The 23,784-nt window shown below is 36.3% G+C and overlaps 1 protein-coding gene across 1 annotated transcript; it reads right to left on the reverse strand.

Annotated features, from left to right (window-relative positions):
- Nucleotides 1–23,784, reverse strand: RAB14 (RAB14, member RAS oncogene family). Its single transcript, XM_090274655.1, has 8 exons — nt 23,501–23,784; nt 15,124–15,182; nt 14,137–14,190; nt 12,631–12,808; nt 8,505–8,571; nt 4,424–4,511; nt 4,071–4,101; nt 1–2,852 (listed from the first exon to the last, which is right to left on the reverse strand). The coding sequence occupies exons 2-8, from the start codon at nt 15,173–15,175 to the stop codon at nt 2,675–2,677; spliced, it is 648 nt and encodes a 215-aa protein (XP_090130781.1). The 5' UTR covers nt 15,176–15,182; nt 23,501–23,784; the 3' UTR covers nt 1–2,674.

Raw genomic sequence — 23,784 nt, forward strand, 5'->3', positions numbered from 1 at the left:
TTACTGCATCAAACACTTTATTATCCATGGAAAATACTTGAACATTGTGGAATGTCTAATGCATAAAAAGTACTAAGCACCAATTGCTAGTCAGGAGGGCCTCTCCTCATAGGTGCAAGGGCAATGAATAACCCAGAGAAACATGTGACCACACAAGTAGTAAGCTCTCATGGATTAAAAATTTAAAAGAATTTCACCTTCTCTCCAAAGTGCACTTGCCCAGTGTCTGGCATATGAATGCTACAATGACAATTTGCTCCTCTATTTTTGAGCACCCAAGTTTATTACAGGGAATTACACATGCAAATAACAGAATCTGGCCCCAAGTACAGTTAAGGGAGAACACCATCAGGCAACAAATGTGATCTCACAGCGACAAAGGCTGGCTGAAAACAGTGCAAGTGTGATCCAAACACAAGGATAAAAACTCAGTTACCAAGTGATGGGAATTTATATGCTATGTATGCACATTTCTCTATCGACAAATAAAATTGACAACTTATGCTAAATAATTTTTTATCTGAAGAAAATATAAAATCCTATTATAGTTCAGAAAATAATACAAACAATTTTAATCTAGATACAGGTACTTTATTTACAAATATTTAGATTAATAGCATTTTGTTACATCAAATGAAGAGTACAGCAGTCTGAATAAATCCTGTCACAAAAACAATAAGACCCACTGTAACTAACTTTGGAAATCAGGGTATTGCACCTAAACAAGCCGTAGTCTTTAGTTTGTGACTGCTACCTTATATCCCAATGGGTGGTTTGTTTGTTTTGTCTTTGTAAATATATACACACACCCGCAGGTCATGGTCCCTGGGTGAGTCCCTTGTGATGCAACAATGTGAGCAAAATGGATCACTGTAAGTCTTTAACAGAATATAGCAATCTACTCCAGGAATCTTCTTTATAAAAAAGTTCAAGACAAAAATAAAAATGAGTCCACAAATTAACCAAATCCTATTTTCTGCACATTCCAGTTTTGGCTTTTATTTAACATTGACTATACAATACTCTGGTACTATCACTTGTTTATAAACCAGAAAGGTGTATCTTTTTTTAACTTTAGTGTCTGTAAAGAGGGATTTAAAATGTGTATTTTAAACACAGCAGTTGAGCTGAGTGCATTTTATATAATATATGGAGGTTTACCCATCCTACACTTCAATAACTTCTGAATTCCCAGCCTGAACCTTAAACTCAGAAATCAACAGAAGCAGAAGTAAAGAACTGGGTAAAACATAAGTTTGTTGTCTAAAGAAATAAGATTGTTTCCCTTGCAATACTGCATTCTTTCAGTGGCCAAACCATCTCGTGCAAAGTAATAACTTAATTTGTATCAGCACAAACATTGAAACACTGTTAGATACACTTTCCCTTTTACAAAACAATTTATGCCAACATGACAAAAAACAGTGCCTCTCACTAAGAACACAAGGGATATCTTAAATTATTTCACTGTAGTGTTAAAAATGCACAATTTAAAATCCCTTAACAGCAGACCTGTAGTTCTGGCTGTCCAGAATCTCACCATTCCAAGAAGATAAAGGTATAAAAGCTTAAAATGTGCAATAATAAACCCAGCCTTTTTTCTTTTTCTATACAGTAAGGCAAGAAATGCAGCCTGTAATGCGAAACGTTTACAAAAAGAGAAAAGCAGGTTAGCACATTGTTGATTGCACAAGAACAGTTAAGAAAATCAGCAGGTAAGCCACAGTGCAAAGATGGAACAGAATCTGCTAGTGTTAATACTCACGCTAGCTCTTTCCAGCATAATGTCCCCAAACACTGCCAGCACCAAAGGGTGGAGCCAGTATTACTTGTGAACTGCAGTTGTGTCTATTTCCTTGTGTGAAATGGAAGGGAGTAACATGGTCACATATAGGTCATACTGTACAAACTGGTATTTTATACTGTTCCAATGCCAGTAATCAATTTATTTTCTTCATTAAAATAATATACACAGAATGTATTGTTAGTTCAGTTCCTTCAAATTTTATACATATTTACTTTCTGCTAAGGAGAAAAGGATAAAATGGTGTACAAAAAAAGATAAAGCTATTAATTAAGCATAAGAGAAAAGAAATGGGTATTTTCCCTGTGCAAGGCTGAGACAGAAGCAAACTTCTTCAAGAAAAATGCCACCCACACAACAGGGAATTGATCCATCAAAAACGAAACAGGAGCAGTTACAGAACCCCTTCTCTATCATCAGAAGCCATTTCACAGCAATAAAACTCGGTTACAACAGTCACACGTGAACAGTTAAAGATGGGGAGAAAGGCGAGGTACCAAATTAAACCGCACAGTGGGACAAAGCCTTGCCAGAAAGGGGGGTGGGGGGTGTGTAAAATCATGAAGTCCAGCATCAATGCTCAGTTTAAATCATGTTTTGGTGACATACCTATCACAAGGACAATCAAGGAGGGGAAAAAAAAGTCTAGATTTACCATGCAGGAGAGATTACTCTACTTGCCTTTGATAACCTGATTACATCTAGTTGTTTAGCAGTTTAGTATTGTGTTAAACTGTTTTTACAACAGAGCTGTTTTTTTCTTTTTGAATTAAACCCAGTAAGATGTACAGAAGACAATGAGGCAGTAAAAAGTACTGCTTCCAACAGACAGAGGTGAAAGGTCAAATGAGAGCCACAACAAAGAGGTCACTAGCAGCCACAGCCTTCTCTCTGGGGTTGGGGTTCACTGGTTAGCCGGCCTCCCTGCGGGGCTGAAGGTTTGTGCTGTACACCAGACTCAGCAGCATTCAGATCCAGGCTTCCGTCCTGAATGTTCTGATAGATTTTCTTGGCAGCCTCAAGGAAAGCATCTTCTACATTCTCTCCCCTAAGAGGCAATAACAACTTTATTCGAGAACCACAGTTTTCTACAAAAGGTAAGACATTATACACTGACCTTTTGCTAACCTTTAGTCAACTGCCATGATGTCTTCAACTTAGCCACTGTCATCTAATAAAGAGATTACCAGAAGACTGAGCTAAGAGAAAACATGGGAAAATATTTTCTGTGGAAAGCATATAAACATAGCACTGAGCTATTTCTACAAACCCTATTTGGGTAACTATGTGTTCAAATCATTAAAATGTTCATATATTAATATATGACAGTTATGATAGGCCATTTCTATAATAATAGAGGGTATTAAAAACAGAAATGAAATCTCCAAAGATGCAAACACAATTCCAAGATTTGTAGAGTCTGATTAGCCAAGCATGAATTTTTTATCATGTGATGGTGACATGTGTATGCTTAGCCGTGTTCACATTTCAATTCTCTTAGAGCTAACAGTACAGCTGAATGAAAGGGAGCTAGCTTCTTAGAATGCAAGGAATTTTTGCCTAAATAAATGAAGAACTAAGATGGAAGTCCTGGGATTCAATAATGGACATGGGATAGCAATCAGAAATGTTGATTATGCTTCTAATTACTCTTAACATTGACTAATGCTGCTTCTTACCACGATCAGAAGTATTAAACAGGCTGACTGAGCTTGATTCAAAGATGCCAAACTCAACCTCAGTTGAAAGTCCAACATTTTTGCAATGTTTACACGATTTCGTTTATTAACACTGATTACCAGCAGGCATTATCAAGGTATAATCTTTTTGGTTAAGTAACAAAAATATTATTGTGAAATGTCAAATAGGAAGCAAAGGGTTCCTTACCATTCCCTTAGCCATAAGCATTATGCATTTACATATTTATACATTTTATGTACAGATGACCCTTGAACAACACTTGATTAAAGGCACCAACCTTCCTCCCAGTCAAAAATCTGCTCCAAACATGCCAATCCCCAGAGATGGAGTTGACCCTCGAACAAGGTGGGTTTCAACTGTGTGGGTCAACTGAACTAGGCAGATCAATTCAAAAAAACCCTCGGATGACTAGACCCATGTAGTTCGCACACATATTGTTCAAGGGCCAACTGTGTGTATGTGTGTACATACACACATAAATATATTAGGCATCTTTTATATATATGATTCTACTTTGAGAAATTTTGAATGTAATTGAAAGTGATTTCATTTTAGCCATACTTACGTTTTTGCACTTGCTTCAAGGAACAATAAGCCTAAAAATAAAATTCAGACTAACATTAGGACATTTCAAATAACCTCACAGGGACATTCTCTTAAGCAACATCTGGATAAAGGTTTCCCATTAGCCTTCAATATTTTATGAAAGAATTAAGTGTGAGATGGAGGGAATAACTGTACTACCCTCTACCATGAATGCTCAAATACATGTTGCTATTTCCCCACCCTTGAAATCTGGGCAGTTAGCATTAAAAAATAATTGTCAAATAATCTGCAGGATCAAAATCCTTAGAAATTCTCCCAAGTGTGAGAATTTAATCTCCCTAAGAGCCATTAAAAGCCTTAAAATAAACCTACCATTTTCTTCAGCGAACTGTTTGGCTTCTTCATATGTAACATCTCTCTGTGCCTCCAAATCTGCTTTATTTCCTATGAGAATTATTACCTAATGTGTGACCAAAAGAAAGACATCTTAAAACAAAAGCAACCATTAAATCAACCATAAAAATTCTAAAATCCAAAAATCTTAATAGAAAAAAACATGTTAATCTAAAAAGAAGAACAAGTACTAGCAATTCTCCACCAGCCAGGACTACAGAATCATGAAGCCATTAGTATTAAGAGGGATCTCAGCAATCTTCTAGGCCAGGGGGTTCACAAACTTTCTGTAAAGGGCAGAGAAGATATATTTCAGGTTCCCGAGCCCCATATTATGATCTTTTTGTATATGCTTTTTTCCTTTAACAACCTTCTAAAAATGTAAAAAAGTTCCTATCTCTGTAAGCCAGTCAAAAACAAAACAGCCCAGGAGGCACACCTGCTCTAGGCCAGACTACGATTTATCTGAGGAAGATGATTAAGGGCCCAGGAACAAGCTCCCGGGGACCTGTGAATGCACTGAAGTTAAACACAAAATGCTGTAAACAAGGACAGTCCCTGAAGAGAAAATTCTTGGCTTTCATCAGATTTTCAAGTTTCTGAGACCATCAAAAAGTTTAAAAACTACTAATTCAATTGCTTCAGGCAACCAGTAAGGAAATTAAGGTTCAAATTAGGCAAAAAGAATTGTAGGGAGTTTGTAGGAGGAGGACACTATCCCCAGGCAGGACTAAGTTTGAAGCAACTGGTAACAAATGTTGTGTGTGGTAGGGTGGGGGTAGGGGGGCAGTAGCAAACACATATGCAGTGAGTTCAAATCCAAGGCATCCACTTTGTAATCCTTTTATACAAGTGAAGTTAGTTAGGCCAAAATTAAAGGCAGCTCTGAAAAGTTCTAAGAAAAAAGTGTGCAGCCTTGGGAAATAGGGTTTTTTTTGGGGGGGGGGGGGTAGATTTATAGACAGACTGTCTCTGTTTATTTGACACCAACACCAACTGGTAAACCCTTCCTCCCCCTTCCAAACACATGTGCTAATCTAGATACGGATACTTGAGGAATGAATGGTTTCAACTAAAAGGGATTTCTACCATCAACTTTTTTTTTAATGCGAAAGTACAACCCTTGGCTCTCCCAATTCCAAAAAATGGTATCCAATAAGCTTTTGAGCTGAAATGTAAACACTGAGCAAGGACAGGTAAGCAGAACAACGGAAGTGAGCATTCTTCAATCTGTGTGGACAACTGATCACTGAGGAGGGAAGAAGTTTTCACAAACAGTCCACTGGTCTTTTGAAGACTAAGATAATAACACTTAAAAAACAAAGAGAAATATTTCTTTTCTAAATACCAAGATTGTTAACATCGCAATAGCATAGTACAGGGCAATTATAAGACAGATACTCAAAACAAGAAATCTGAAGAGAAACACTGCCTCTTCTCCCAATTCCTTAAGAATTTCTACACAGTACTTCCTATCATTCTGAAAGGCATACTGATAAGACAGAGGAATAAAATATACCACCAACAAAACACACAAGAGTCCCCTTATCCACAGTTTTTTGCTTTCCAAAGTTACAGCTGCCTGTGATCACCAATATCATAAGAGTATGATAAAAATTATTTAGAGACCATATTCACATAACTTATTACCGTGTAGTTATAATTATTCTATTTTATTATTAATGTTGTTAGCCTCTTACTGTGCCTAATTTATTTACTTTTTCTTAAAGATTATATTTATTTATTTTTAGAGAGAGGGGAAGGGAGGGAGAAAGAGAGGGAGAGAAACATCAATGTGTGGTTGCCTCTCACACACCCCTAAATGGAGACCTGGAGACCTGGCCCGCAACCCAGGCATGTGCCCTGACTGGGAATCGAACCTGTGACCCTTTGGTTTGCAGGCAAGCACTCAATCCACTGAGCCACACCAGCCAGGGCTACTGTGCCTAATTTAGAAATTAAACTTTATCATAGGTATGTATGTATGTATAAGAAGAAAACAGTATTTAATATCAGGTTCAGTGCTATCTGTTACTTCAGGCAACAAGTGAGGTGTCTTGGAACATACCCTATGCAGGTAAGGGTGAACTTCTGTAATTTCCACAAAGAAATCAAAGGCAACACTACAGAAAAGGTTAATGTTTGAGCTGGACCTTAAAGAAGAGATTTTTTTCTTTTGGAAGATCTGGTAAGATTTCAAGAGGCATAAATAAGGCAGGAGGATATAGCTGGTTTTTTATTACACTCCTCGGAGGACCCTCTACAGTAAGGGCTTTTTGTTTTTACAAACAGTTTATCTGAAATAACTACAGAATCATCGAAGTTTATAAGAGTAGAGAGGTCCTATATACTCTTCACTATGATTCCCCAACAGTAGCATCTTACGTATTTACAGCATACTCTCAAAACCAGGAAACTATAACTACAATCTATAGCCCTTACTCAGATTTCAGCAGCTTTACACACACTCGTGTGTTTGTGTGTAGTTCTATGCAATTTTATTGAAGCTACAGATTTATATCATCACATTCAGAATATAGAAATGTTCCATCACTGCAAAGGAACTGCCTCGTGTTGCCCTCTTTATAGTCAACTCACACTACTCACACCCCCACACCCTCATTGCCAACCCCTGGTAACCACGACTCTGTTCTCCATCCACAATTTTCTTTTTCAGAATGCTTTTTACAAATGGAGTTACACAGAATATAATCTTTTGAGACTGACTTTTTCAATTCTTATAATGCCCCTGAGATCCATCTGAGTCGCTGCATGCATCAACAGTTCATTCCTTTGTATGGCTGAGTATTCCATAGCATAGATGTACCAGATTATGTAACCATTCACCTATCAGTGCCATTTAGGTTGTTTCCAGTTTTTGGCTGTCACAAATAAAGCTGCTATGAACATTCACCTATGGGTGTGTGTGTGTGTGTGTGTGTGTGTATACCTAGTGTGTGTGTGTGTGTGTGTGTGTGTGTGTGTGTGAATATATATATATATATATATATATATATATATATATATATATATATATACACCTAGAATGGGTTTAATGTGATGATGGGTATGAAAGTCCTAGGCACAGTCCTGGTCATAATAAGCAAACCATGTTAACTGACCCTCAATATGATTAAATTGTTGTTCCCTGATAAAAGCCAATGTTACCACTGATTACATATTACTGAACCAGGCCTCTGCTAGGTGCTAGGGTACAAAATTAAGTAAGACATAGGCGTTGTTCTTCAGGAGCTCAGAGTTAGTCACAGCTCAGTGCCTTTCCTCCCTTGTCCCTGGAATACCCTCAACACCATCTACTGAAATCTTACTCAGCCTTGAAATCCCAGCTCAAACACCCTACCTCCTCCATAAAGCTGGCTTCTCCAGATGGCACTGCTCATTCTGGGACCCCATCAGCACCCTAGTCACTCTATTCTAACTTATATTTCACTCTACTTTTCAGCACAGCTATTTATATTCCCACAGGTAATCTCCCTGCTAGACTGTAAGTTTCTGTGGGCCAAGGACCCCCACTTATCTTCATATACTGCAGAGTGTAGCATGGTGGCTGGCCTTTAAAAATCTCAGTGTCTTCTCAGTCTGGCTAAAAAGCTAATTTTTTAAAGCATGCAGAACTCTATTTTTAACTGAAATCTTAAGAGAGAACTGCAGATTCACATGCAGTTGTAAGAAATAATGCAGGGAGATAGTTTATACACTTTTCCCAGTTTTTGCCAATGGTAATATTTTATGAAACTAATGCAGATCCATTTTAAAGTGATAGTTTCATATTTCATAGTCTCCACTTGACATGAGATCACCACCCCATTCATAACTTTCATTTTTTTTTCTAACCACAAACATGAAAAAAAAAACTAACTATAAACTGTGACACCTGGGGTAATTAGCACTGAAAAAAATGTCTTCTTCAATTAATTCAATAATAAAATAAAGATCCTCATTCTTAGTATCCAAATACAAAAATCCCACTAGCAAATGACTTTCCTTTTTTGGGTTAGCTTAGATCTTAAATTTTCTGTATAACAGATGTTTAACTTACAGTATTTGGATTGGTGAGATTCCTTGCATCTGTCAACCAGCTGCTTAAGTGGTTATATGTACTTCTTCTGCAAAAATTAAAGTTTACATTTGTGACTGCCATGTAAAATTGCCATTTAACAGAAAAAAAATAAACTTCAATAAATATTTAAAATACAGACTTTAATCAACAGATCCTAAAAAAGTATTTTTGCTTTGACTAGATTTTACCCTAAAGAATAACAGTTGTGGAATGCAAACATGTATTTCTTTTTTTTTTTTTTGTATTCATCTTTAAATTTTCAAATTAAAAACCAAGTCAGTTATGCCACATATGATATGCTGATATAAAAATCACATTTCCAGGGGAAGGGGTTAGATGTACAAATTGTCAGCTATAAAAAGTCACAGGGATATAAAGTACAGCACAGGTAATATAGTTAATTATATTGTAATAAAGGTATGGTTTCAGGTGGGTACTAGATGTACTGAGCTGATCACTCTGTAAATTACATAGAAAGTCTAATCACTATGTTGCACACCTGGAGCTAATATACTATGTCAACTTTAATTGAAAATTTTTTAAAATTATTAAAGAATTTAAATCCACCTTTCCTTAAAGAGTAAGCTAATTTTATAACAACATAAAAACTGGCTTTAAAGGGCATTGAATACAGGTGACTGGAAATTAAAGTCCCCAAATATCAGAGTGAGCTTATCCTAACTTTGTACTTGTTATCACAGCTAAATCATTTTGGGTTTCAAACTGCCCTATTTCTTCCACTTTCTCCAAGCAAGAGTTTAAAAACTCATAGGCTCATTTGCACTAGACAAGAAGGACCTGAAAGAGCAAACACATCCAAATAATTTATAATATTATACACAGTATATTAATCAGACATTATCAAAGGGGTCAAAATAATAAAAACTTTGAAGTTTGAAAATGTTTTTGACTTACACAGATTCATAGAACATTTATCCATCTTATTCACTTAACAGGTGAGGAAACAGAAGCCCACAAAGATTTAAATGATTTCAGAGCCAGGCCTAGGACCTTTATACACAATGGGTCCTGAAAGTGTTTCAAGTTTAGCCTTGTGAATAGTATATTCCATAATCCCCAGTTGCCAGTGCTTATGTGAAATTTAGTATTCCAAACATTTAATTATTTCCTAGTGGGAACTGAAAAGAACTCCTTACTCAGACTCTCTTTTTACTGTGCTGTATCACATCATACACAAATTACCACCTAAATGTAAAAAAGTCACATAAATCAAAATAACTTTTCCCAGTGTTTTAAAATGTTTAAGTAAACAGTTAAATCATTTTTAAAAAACACAAGCCTTATTAATGCTCAATATTTATAATATCAGCATACCTTATTTTACATACATGTATCTTACTTCATGCAAAAAACCTTAAATACAGCCCCAAAATATATTTATACTGATTTTGATGGATATAAAAATGTCAAAGCTGCCAATAAGAAAGAATTGCAAATTGGACCACTTAGTAAATGGGAAAATCCATACATCCCTTTAAGTGGTACCAAAATAATGAAAACCGTATTATTTAGATGTACCGTAACTTTTGCTAATTGTTTCATTAATTTAAAATTTACCACCATAATTTCAAATCTATAAATACAGTATCATCCAAATACTCATTGCGTGGTGCTATTAAGAGCTTTTAAAAAAAGTGCTAAAATATCCCTAACTCTGTCATGGATGTTAGATTATTAAACAATTGATAGAGTCAAACAAACTGCCATGATAAGCTATGCTGTCAATTTGGAAAAGTATCCCTTAATGATTAAATGTTAATGCCAAGAATAAAAAGTATTATTAAGTAGGGACTTTTAAGTTTGCAAAATGTCAAGGATTACTAGGAAAAAATGGGGGAAAAAAAACAGTAACATGGCTGCAACATCACTGTCACTATGAAGTATCAGTGAGTCAAGAAAACAGCTATCTAAAGCCTAAAGGTACTTTGGTTCTCAAACTTAATTTGTTCCAGAAGGCTGTTTGAGAAGAGATTGTTTGAAAGCCGAATCATACCATTACTGATCATACAGGTAATCATCAGTGTGAAAGGGTTGTCAGGTCAAAAATCAAAGTTTTGTTCGACAACCGAGACTTTTTTTTCCATGAAAAACTTCGTCAAGAACCAAATTGTTTGAGATGGGAGACATTCGAGAACTGAGGTTTGACTGTAAACAGTTTTATTGAGATATAATGAACATCCTATAGAAGTTCAACCTTTTAAAATATACAATATAGTGGTTTTAAGAATATTCACAAAGCTGTGCAATGATCGCTATCTAATTCTAAAGTATTTTCATCACCAAAAAAAGAAACCCATACACATTAGTAATCACTCTCCATTCCCTGGCAATCCACTTTGTCTCTATCCATTGGCCTACTCTGGATATTTCATATAAATGGAATCACCTAAACTGTGGCCTTTTGTGTAGAGCATATATCAATGTTTCTTTCCTCCTAATGGTTGAACTTTACTTCACTGTATGCATATACCACATTTGTACATCCATCCATTCATGAGTTGATGAACATTTGGGTTTTTCCCAGCAGTACACTTTTTCTTTCTTAATGTTTTATTTTTAGAGAGAGGGGAAGGGAGGGAGGAAGAGAGAGAGAGAAGCACCGATCACCTGCCTCTTGCACAGCACAAACGGGGGCCCCAGCCCGCAACCGAGGCATGTGCCCTGACCAGGAATCAAACTGTCAACCTTTCAATTTGCAGGGCAATGCCCAACCCACTAAGCCACACCAGGGAGGGCTCCAGCGATAAGTATAAGAAGTATGTTTTATAACTTAGAACAGACACATTTTACCAGAAGTACTATGCTAAAAAATGTTTAAAAGCAGAACATACATCAAATCATCACACTGTATAAATTCAACTTACACAATGTTACATGTTAATTATATCTCAATAAATCTGGAAAAAGACAAATACCAAAAAAGCAAAACAAACCATTAACTCTATATATTAATATACTGCAAGCACACATTGCCATATTTAAATTTTATTAATTCATGGGGTTTTTAATTATGTGAAGTCTTCGGGAATGCACCACTCAAAAAGATGTCCTGTGCAGATGGCCAGGTTTTTCAACAGTCTTCCCACAAAACTATTGATCACTGCCTGGCTATATAGAGAGTATTATTAACACATTAAGTGCCATGTCAGTCACCGGAGACTGACACTATACTTTCCGGAAAGGAAGACAAAACAGGCTCAGCACTTAACGTGTTAAGGCTGTTTCACTGTTTTAACCCTGCAAACACCCAAATCTAGGAAACAGTTTAAAGCATTTCCCAAAGGGAAATATGCTTGAAAGTCTAATTATCACTTGCTCCCACTCATTCATTCCTACCCCACCATCTGAAAGTCAGAGTCACAATGCTTTAGATTGACACAGAACTAACATTAAAGATGATCCAGTTCATTTTCTAACTTACAGTAAACAACAGAGTTTAATGAAGTGGCATAATTTTCCATGTTTTCCAAAGTCAGTTTTGGTCCAGTTTTGTTACTTTGTATAAAGTGCTTTGAGTTTCCAGAAGTAACCAAGTTGAAATGAAGTCAAATCTCACTGCCTGAAGTACTATAAACTACTTCAGCCCATTTTAGAACACAAAAGGATTTAATTAAAAACTCAAACACGTTCAGATGCAAGCATAAGAACTTTGTATAATCTACCATGTTGGAGTAGCAAAACTACTTAATTCTTTGCTTGGTCTTAATTTTGAAAAGGTGTAAACTTTAACACTAGAGACTGAAGAGAGTAATTCCTCAAGACTTCCTTGCTTTCTACTGAAGTGAAAAGAACAAAGTTTGGTATAAAATATTATTTCACCTCAAATAAGTCAGCTGATGCTACTTTTCAGAATAGTATTCTTTTGTCAGCTCCACAAGCATCTCCTAGAGTTTTTCTTCAGAAAAGGAAATCAACATGTTATGTTAAATCTTACACAGCAATTTAGAGAAGAAACCGTAAAACCAAAATAAGCACATTTATAGTCACACAATTACCAACTAAGGAATGCTTAAATCAATAAAAAAGAAACCACATTGCCTAAAGATTTTTCTCATATGAAGGTTGAAAATTATTAATCTCTTACCTAGTGATATCATACACCATAAGCGCTCCCGCAGCTCCTCTGTAGTAGCTTCGTGTAACAGCCCTAAACCTCTCCTGTCCTGCTGTATCCCATATCTGCAGTTTGATTTTTTGGCCACTAACTTCAATTATTCTTGTACCAAATTCAACACCAATTGTGTGAGGACAATCAGCCATAACTGTTAGGGAGGAAAAAATATTTAATATAACATTCCAACTTCAAGAAAGCTTCATATTAAGACCAGTGGGGGGAAAACCCACTGTATGAATCAAATGACTCAGTAATGCTTGCAGGCTATAAACAGACAGACTAAGGCTAGCACTATGAAAAAAAATAATAATAATCAGCAAAACCCAGAATAATAAGTCACAAAAGTGGACTAGAACAGGGGTCAGCAAACTTCTGTAAAAAATCAAATAATAAATATTTTAAGATTTGAAGGCCAAAAGGTCTCTGTTACAACTATTCAACTCTGTTGCTGAAACACAAAAGCAGCCATAAGCGATGCATAAAATGGGCATACTTGTGTTCCAATAAAACTACAAAAACAGGCAGTGACTGAATTTGGTCTACAGACTCTTGTTTCCTGACGCTTGAACTAAAATAATCTGCTAATTAAAAATAAAGATTGTGATAAACTCTTCCTACCATCAAAGTTATATTATTTATCCTTCTTACTATCCTCACATGTAACAACAACAACAAAAAAAAATCAGTGGATTCAGAACTCTGTTATTAGTCAAACAAATTTTTATCCTGGAAAATATCATTAATACCTCAAATGAAATCATACTTAATATATATTTATAGTTATATTTTAGCAAGTTATATATGTCTAACCCAATAGGACAAACTTGTTAGTCCTTTACTTATAATTAAGCCATTGGAAATCTAAACCCTCTATTCTCTGGTACAAGTACACACAGACCACTAGATACTTTATAAAATATTATATTAAGCAAAAAAAAAAAAAAAAGACAAATAATTTCAACTATATATAAACACTTTCAACTATATTTAGCCTATCAGTTACATAAAATAAAATGGCCCCTTACCCTACCACCCAAAAGAGTTGTACTCTGAATCTTAATCAAGTCATGAATACAGACAGAATTCCACTTTAAGTATTTCCAACCTATTATTAGTTAACAAATGATACATGCAACAAAATTTCCCCTAATAAGATAATTTCTATGATGCAAAGTCAGAGAATAAAAGGATTTAAATTTAAATTTGACATTACAGAATACATTTTTAAAAATTAAGTTTTACCATCAAAAAGTTGAAGTGAATCAAATTATATATGGCATATAAAAATCAACACTCTATATATGTTGGCATATTTCATTTTATCTGCACCTATTTAAAAATAAAATCACTCCCTAAAGACAAAAGTGCATATAAAGGAAAAGGTTATGTTTAAAAGCATAAAGTACACTGAACATGACACTTTAAAGGATAGAAAACAATAATTTACTAATGTTTTACCTTACATATTAAACTTACATTTTTTTTCTGTAAATTGATGAAGCAAGCAAGATTTTCCTACTCCCATGTCCCCTGTTTAAAAAAAAATTTCAAGTGGCAATTACAATTCTCAAGTTTACACTCATATACAATGATTGCTATACCCTTTACATTATCACAAATTTCTGGGACACTTAGAAAAGCTAATTTATAATGAGTTGAAAAAAATCCTACAAGTCAGTTTTCACAATGATGTACAAATTCACTATTCCCAACTTTTAGCAGTGGTAGAATATAGTTATAAATTATGTTAATAGCCACCAGCTTAAAAGTGTTTTTTTAACAAGGGAAACTGTAATTGTGTTTTTACTTTGAGCTGTTTCAAAGTTTTATATTGTTCTCTCCCTTAATCATGCATAAAAGCAAAAGACTCATAGGACAACTAGGCAGCAGAATATAAAAAGCAGAAATAAGTTTTGAAAGCCCAATTCACTAGATCCCATCTTATCTCATATTTATTATATTTTTGCATAAATTCCACATAAGAGAAGTATGTACACTATACGAAAGTCGTAACAAAACAGTGTCACTTCTGTACTACAGTAATTTAACCCTTGGAGAAGGAAGCAGGACAATATAGTCACATAAGCTCAACATTAAAACTTTCTGAATCAATGTTCTCATCAATTTTTGGAATCCAGGGGGACCTGAGGGCTTTCATTAAATTTTTGGAATGTAGTAGCACTACTCAGAAATTATTTTTCATTCCAGTATTAACACGCTTTCAGGTAGCACTCACAAACAACCAACGTCACTTCAAAGATACCCAGCGTTGTACTACACCAGTATCCAGAGCCACACGAAAAGCATACATGGTTATGCAAAAATCAATCTTCTTAAAAGAGCTGTAATTTTGCACTGAGAAAACCATCCACTTCTGGAGTGATATGTTAAGTATTAGTATGTAAGTATTTTGTATATTATAACCTTCTTTGGTGAACAAAAGTATAAGTTAAATAAACTTACCAATAATAATATATTTAAAGATGTAAGAGTAGTTGTATGGTGCAGTTGCCATGGTGGCACTAAAAACAAAGAAAACTGTGTTACTTCAGTAGAAAAGTATACCCAACCCGATAATTGCTATCCTTTAAAGATATATAGGATTAAGCACACTAATTATAAACAAAATATTGGTTACAGGAAGTCAGAGTAAAACTGCATTTCCTAAATTGATCAAAAAAACATTTTTATGGATGAACATTGCTTTAATATTCTCATGTATTATTCATGAAAATATAAAACATTTATATCAAAACAATTCTAATATTTCACACTAGCAAATATCCAATAACAAATGTTACTCTAGGAAATCTTTAAAAATTCGATTTAAGCATCATTATAAATAGTCCTCCTCCCTCCTTAAGGTCTCATCCCTATTAACTGGTCATGTGAATTACTGATGGTCTACTTGTTCAGAACTCTCTGATTCTTTTACAAAAGAATGTTTTTTAAAAACTAACCACTAACTTATAGACACAAACTTTTTTACTCTACTCAAAATCAATGGTTAGCGTAGCATTCAAAGGAAGAGCAAACATTATTTCCAACCCAAATTAAGGACAGATTTAGATACAACCACATGAAACTGTTGTCCTTGTAGATTTTTTTTTAAGTCAATCATTGGCAATTTCATATGGTTCAACCTAATGTAGGATCTGAAGATTAATATATCAAATAATGGCATAAAATACTACTTGTTTATAAAATTTGAAAGTTTACATATTAGAATATACTGTACTTCAAAAGATCACAGCCCATTTCTTAATCTCAACTGACTTATCCTGAAGAATTCTAATTTCTCTCCTACTTTTAATAACTTAAAAAAAAAATCTTCACTTTATTCAAATGAATGCCTTGGCACTGCTAGGTGCTAGAGAAGAGGTAAATTTCAATACTGGAAATAACTCCCAATAAAATTATCCTCAAATCAGTTTTCAGTTTAAGCAAAGATATATATATATATATATATATATATGAAGGTTTAACCATCATTTTTAAAAATTTGATTTTCATTAATTTTTTACCATTCTGAACAACTATTACATTACAAAAGCAATATATTTGGTATGACTAGAGAAATTCATTTACTGAAATTAACACCCTCTTATATAACATTTCAAATAAAATTTCTACATAATAAAATATAACCTGTAGAAAAAGTATATATGTAAAATAAGTAAATTATTGTTATTAAGGAAGGAGAAGTTGTAAATTACTGGACAGTCACTTCACACAATATAGTCTCCTCTCTTAGCTCTATGAATTACATTCAACAAAAGTGGATGCCCTGTTACCCACTCCGGCTTGACTTGTTGTAACACATTTATAATCAGTCTTCAACATCAAAGAAACCTCACTTAACCAGTTCTTTCAGGAAAAGGGATTTTTCTGGTTAAGATTAACTCCAATTTTGATCATCATCCTGATTCCCTTTTTCCAGACACTGGGGACTCAAAACGTTTAAGAATGAACATGGTCCTGAAGGAAAAATCGGTTTGAATTATTCACAAGATCTCTCTGAACCAGATCCCAAACACAAAGAAAAAAATAATCTCTTGTAATAAAAATTATATTTAAAGGTTATAATGTCTTAACTTGTACTCCTCCCAGACTCTTTTCTTCTAGTTAATTTATAGCTCTTTTTTCCCCCAAACTTGGGGGAAAATAATAATTCAGTAACCTTTAAATTACTATTTCTCTCACGTTCTTCTCCTTCTGATTTTCCTATTTCTTTTCCCCATTCTTACTGAAAGTTGTAGCTGTACAGACTTTGCTTCCTTCTATTTTATGTTAAAACTATGGAGTCTAACAATATCAATTTCTACTTGAAATGCTCTAAAAGCTAATCATGACATTACAACCCAGTTCTAGTTGTACTAATTTGTGTACTTGCTAATTATCAAACAAGAATTCATTAATTAAATATCTACTAAGATGAATAATTTTGAAAATGTTTTAAAAAATTACCAAGCATTACTTGCTATCAACTATTTCCAAATAAGAGAATGATCACCATTTCAGATAGAATACCAATGCCTATCTCTACTGAATCACACAATTTTCTAGTTCATATTTCTTAAAAATTACAAATAAAAACCATAACAGCAGAGTTTAAAAAATTACTCAAATGTACTAATTTCAGTAACAAGGAAAGCAGAAAATATCTAGCACTGTAGCTACTAATACAACAGATCCTCCTTTTCTTACTCTAAGGTAAGATACTAAGCTATGTTTAAATATACTCCTATAGGTTATTGATAACATTCACTCAAAATTATGCATTTGTAGTAGAACAATAGTCAAGTGACCTTTTCTTTGTTTTTCTTTTATTAGATTTATTTGGGTGACATTGGTTGATAAGATCATAAAGGTTTCAAGCGTACATTTCTATATATTGCATATTAACTATTTAATATTGCTTTAACCAAGGATTTCCCGACCTCATTTCTTAAACACAAAACATACAACTGTTAAGATGATAAGATGAGAAACATATTTTTACTTAGCAACTAGCTTTGGAAGAGGAAAAAAAGTTTTTACCCTATTACTTAAGGGGTGTTTCTGCTTAAAAAAAGAAAAAAGGCATTAGAAATGTTAAACTAGATCAAATGCTCTGAAAACATAAGTCTGACCTCTTAACACTACAATCTCCACTAATTAAAATATCTTGGTAATATTCTGTAACTAGTGCATAACTACTGGTATGATTAAAATGCACTTTCTTCCATGTTTTATAAAAAGCATTTGAATCAAGTTCATATGTACATAAGATCGCCTTTAATGCCTTCGATTTCTTTAAGGAAAAAAGAGCACTACATTCAGACAACAGGCATCATTAAATATATGAACAACATGAAAACTAATAACAAACACAACTGTACGGTTAGCACTTACTGGGCACTTAATGTAAGCCAAGGAATATGCTAAATACTTTACATGCATGCAATCTCACTTAATTCCTTACTACTACCATTATAAAAGTGATTATTACCCTCATTTTACAGATGAGGAAAGACTGAACAGGCAAGTAACTTGAGGTCACACAGCTAACTGGTCAAGTCTACATTAAACTTAAGACTGTTCTGACTGTGAAGAACCCCACTCTTCACCATTACACCATCCTCCCTCCTCCAGTTATGAAATGTGCCTGTGAGCACATCTATGAAACCCTATAGTGCTACTCTGGGATACAAATCTTTCTCAGTTCACTCACCTGGTTCTAATTTAATATTATGAATAAGCAGTGTTAAATAATTACATTCAGAGTATGCACTGTAATCAGGACTTACAGATATGAGTAAATGATAATACTAGTAATAATAATTCATATTATATCTATTTACAAAAGAAGTTTCTGAAGAGAAATAAGATTTGTTGAGGGCAAACCATGTGATGATCTGCACTTTTCCCTGTATTGACTGCCTTACATAATTCTTACAACTCTTCCAAATCATTATCATATCCATGTAAAAACTAAATAAATAGAAGTTTAGAGAAATTCACATTTGGCCAGTATTACAAAGTTAGTAAATGGCAGAGCTGGAACTTGAACCCAGGCCTAATTCCAAAGAACCCAATTTTCTCTAAGATAGCTTAGGAAAGGTACATAAATATATGGACTGATAAAAATAAAAGCAAAAACTCAATTAGAGAAAGATGGAGGATGATTATACTAAAAAATCAGGGTAATAGTTTCTCTCTCAGTGCATGTAAAATTCAGCTCAAAACTTCCTGTCAAGAGAAATGTTTATTAAATGCATAATCACTAATAACTGTTGTGTGGCCAGTTTTAAATATTAACTATGCTTAACAGTGCTTTAACAGGATTTTGCAACCTCATCTCTTTAACATGAAACATACCACAGTTAAGGTGAGAAACACATTTTTTAACTGGAGTTTGCTATTGCACAAAACACTTCAACATACTTTTTTTTTCCACTTAACAAAATTATGGATGTTTTTCCAAATAAAGTTATCCAGACATATAAATTACCAGTTTAGAGATGTGAAGGTAGGCACTTTCATACAATTTGCTTGTGGGAGTATGAACTGCCACAAGATTTTTTGGACATAATCAAGTATATATTTCAAAATCTTAAAAAAAAAATCCAAATCACCCTTTGGTCAAGAAACCCACTTAAAGGTAGTCTACAGGACACAATATCATATGATCGCACCCAAAAGAGGAACCTAATGAACAAAATAACGAACAAAATAGAACCACAGGCATGAAAAGGTGGAACAGACTGACAGTGACCAGAGGAGAGGGAGGAGGCGGGAGAGGGATAATGGTAGAAAAAAGGGGAAGGGACTAGTCAAAGAACATGTATGAATGACCCATGGCCATGGCCATGGACATGGACAACAGTGTGGGAACTGACTATGGGGAGGAGGCGCAGAGGAGGGCAAAGGGGAAAAAATTGGGACTACTGTAATAGAATAACAATAAAAATGATTTAATTTAAAAAAAAACTTAAAATAAAAAGTAGTCTACAGAAAAAAGTTTCACCCCACAAGGTTACAGGTTCAAATGCATTAAATGCAGCATTTTTATAGCAAAAAAAACCCCAGAACTGGAAATAATCTAAACTCTTAACAGGGAAATGACTAATTAAAGTACAATACATGCGTACTATGAAACAATATACACCTAGTTTAAAAACCATTTAAAGATAGATGTTATTAACCTGGAAATAATATCCACGGTTTTAAGTGAAAAACAGCCTGAGTTGGATGTGATAGCATAGCCCATTTTGAACATAAACACACACACTTCAATCCTATAAGCACATAACATAGGATACATGTCAAATTGTAAAAACAAACATATGGACCGAGACCAGAAAAATGAAAAGAGAATTTATTAACTTCTTTATCCATTCCTGCACTGACAGTATAATAAGGATGTGCTATACTAAAATTCAAAGTGGGAAAAATAAAGGACTATTAAATATTCTTAAAGCATTTATATACAATTCTGATACAAAACAAGTCAAAAAATAAACCAAAACGAAAGAACTCCCATTCATAGTATTTCCAACATTACTTCCACATTCACTAATAATATGGGGAACATTATATGAAGTCAATCATATGATCAGTCTTAAAAAAAAAAAAAAGAAATACTCCAATAAGCAAGGGTATTTCCAGTTTTTTTTTTTTTTTGGTTGTTTTTTTTTTGTAGTTTGGTTCCTTACTTTAACTTATGCTCCCTTTCTGACTAATCCTTTCACAACTGTTATACAGTTATTTTATTCTACTTCTTAGAACGTATGATGTTACTGTGCAATTTTTACATAACTGATTCAAGACAATACAGGGGGAAGGAGGGGAATCAACCCGCTAAATATTTCAGGTGATTTCAATTTTGACCATGTTATTTTTTTTTTTTTACATGCAAGATATAAAAACACCAGAATCAAGACAAACTGCTGTTGTGATTCCAATATAAAAATATATGTTAAGCATCTACTAAGCATAAAGCCTTACACTAGGTTTGACAATAATGATTTAAAAAAAGCCAAACAACATTGTCCCTGCCTTCAGAAACTTCAAGAACAGAAGCATTCTGATTTGCTTCTAGCCCAGTAAAGTAGAATGCTGCTTGATTTTTAAGTCAAGTAGACACGAAACTTCCGTGGCCACCCTAATAATCTAATCAAAGTGAGTGTCAATTTCCTTTGCTCAACCTCTGAAAATCAGCCATTTCTAAAACTCACCTAAAAAACAACAATAAAAATCAACACTTCACTTTTGACAGGCTAACGTCACACACCTTTCTACAAATCAATAATGGAAGAAAAAAAACAATTCCTTCATGTGTCAATAGCATGGTATGCTATGAATAGGAAATAAAATACTCCAATACTGTACCTATGTTCACAGAAGTACTTAGAAGAAAAACAAATATAAAAACTTTGCCCTTACTACTCCAGTTAAAAGAGGATTAGCTCTAAAAAAGAGGATTAGTAATAGTGAGAATTTTACTGAGATGACAGAATGTCTGAGATTTGCATCAAAATAATTTGGTGGAGAGGGTACAGGTACACCTCGATGAAACACGATTGCTGATCATTGTTGACACTGGCTGACAAGTGTATGAAGGCTTAACAAACTACCCTATACTGTGTATGTTTAAAATAGTCTAGAATAAAAGTATTTAAAAAGTAAAGTAGAACAACTTTGATACCTCTATTGGTACATTGCTGTCTCCAGCCATGCCTGGCATTTAACCATATAAAAATGTCTCAAGTTCTACTGATGAAGTATGAAGCACCTCTCAATTGCTCTTGTTTTAACATATTCTATTTGTCTTAACCAAGGGTTTCATCCAAGCACAATATCTTATTAGGATTATACAAAGATATTTGATACTGTGATAAAAATCAGTTGTAAAAACACCCCAAATTCTGTTGCATAATTGAAGTACACAACAGCTATAAAGTTTAACATAAAATACAGAGCAAAAATAATTTTTAATGCAGCTCTAATTCCAAGGAATTTTAGCTTATTAGAATCTAAGGTTTTACATCTTTTAAATAGCTGCCATTTACTGAGTGCCTAATATATAGCCAGCTATTTGATAAGTAATCTCTAATACTAAAAACTCACTTTACAGATAAGGAACCAGCTCAGAGAAGTGATCTATCTGCGACCATATACATACCACGAAAGGAGAAGCTAAGATTAAGGCCCAGGTCTAAATCCACAGCTCTCCAAAGCCCTGGTCTTCTCCTTTATTCAATAAATACTACACACTCACTACATGCCTGGCACTGTTACAGGTAATGGGACACAATGTGCCAAGCAACGTGCTAAGGGTTTTTAATCCCACTTAAGCCTCATGACAACTGAAAAATGTAGGTACTATTAACCCCAGTAGAGATAAGACCACTGAGTCTGAAAGGTTCAGTAACTTGCTTATGGTCACTTAACTAGGAAGTCAAAGCAAAAATGCATTACATATTAAATGCCTCAAGGCATGACCAAGTAAGCAAGCGCCCACTCAGGATACTGAGGAAGAACTTCAGAAAGGGGAAGAGGGAATGGGAGCTGAAGGACTAGGGCAAGGTTGTTTTGGAAGGAGGAGTGAGAACTAAATTAGTGCCGCATTAAGTTTGCCCTTAATAACCACATCGGAATAAGAGGCGGTTGTGAAATGAGCGATCCACTTCGCAAGAGCTCAAATCTGCGCTCTTGACACTTGCTGTGGAGCCACCGGGAAAGCACTTGGCCTCCGGGAACCCCAGTCTCTCCTGCAAACACAAAACGGAAATCTTGCCCTCGGCCCTCCGGAGTTGCGGGGGTGACGCTTGGCAGTGCGGTGGCTGACGCGACGGGCTTCGGGTTATAAAGGGGCAACCCGCTTCTTCTGACGGAAAAGCAAGGAGAAAGGGACGAGGCGGCGGCCACCTCTTACGCGGGCAGGTCTGTAAGCCGGCCCGACCCGGGCGCAGGGAGAGCCCGGGCTGCGCGCGCCATCCTCGCCCGGCCACATCACAACTTCCAGCCTCAGTTTCCTCACTCGGGAAACGGGGGTAACTCGTCTTGTCACCAAGAGCTACGTGAAGCAAGACAAACCTGTGCGAAGACGCGTAAATCCGTGCCTGGCACAGAGTAAAATGCAAATAATCGAAACGACGCCTGTTCCTTCTTTTCAACTCCAGAAATGCCAAAACTTTTGGTCGTCGTCTTCATTGCTGGAGGCTGTCTGGGCTCGGGGCCTGATAGGATGTCGCGGGCCTCGCAGGGACTCCCCCACACCGGAACCTCGCAAGCAGAGATCCACCCCCCCCCCGACCCCTTCCCCTCTCCAGCCCGAGTCCAGAGGCGGTGCAGCCACAACGACAAGGACACCGGCGCTGGTCCAAGATGCCGGCGGACTGCCTTTTGTACTCGGGGCCAGACGTGGCCTACGGGACGGGGACTGCCACGTCTGGGGCTCGCAGGCAGCAAGGCGGCGCGGCCCGCGCGGCTAAATACCGCGGGGGTGGTCTGCAGCCGCCGGGAGTCAGTCGGCCCAGTTCAGCCGCGGTGGCGGGGAAGGCGAGCCCGAACACACCCTTCCCTGCACGCCTCGAAGCTCTCCCTCCGCCGGGCGGAGAGGACCAGAGGGCTCGGCGGGCGCAGCGCGGGGACACCCTGGCCCGGGCAAGGGAGTGCCGGCAGGCCCGACCCCGCGGCGCCCACCGCGACCCCGGGCTCGCCGCGGCCTGACAGGGCCTGCCCTGCGGCGCCGCCTGCCCGCGGTCCCTTGCTCGCCGTCGTCTCCCCGCTAGTCCCTCGGAGAGCCGGGAGAGGAGGCCTCGGCCGAACGGACCCTGCGGAAGGCCTGGGTTACCTGGGGGGCTGCTGGTGGCTGGGCAGCTTTCCGGGCGGGACGGAGGGCGTCAGGACGAGGAAGAGGAGTGCGGGCGCAGCCGGAGAGGGGCGGGGGCGGTCAGCCGAGGCCCCGGCAGGTAGCGGGCTGGCCGAGGAGGTGCAGACGCGCTAGCGGCAGTAGCGGCGGTAGCGGGGGTAGCGGCGACAGCTCCCGCGGCTCCCTCAGGATCTTCCTCGGGCAGGTCCAAGATGGCGACGCTCCCTGCACAGGGTTTCCTGTCACCCTCGCAATGGGCCGGACCA

This window comes from Furipterus horrens, unplaced genomic scaffold (genome assembly GCF_987537825.1).
Source record: "Furipterus horrens unplaced genomic scaffold, mFurHor1.1.pri manual_scaffold_4, whole genome shotgun sequence".
Taxonomy (NCBI): domain Eukaryota; kingdom Metazoa; phylum Chordata; class Mammalia; order Chiroptera; family Furipteridae; genus Furipterus; species Furipterus horrens.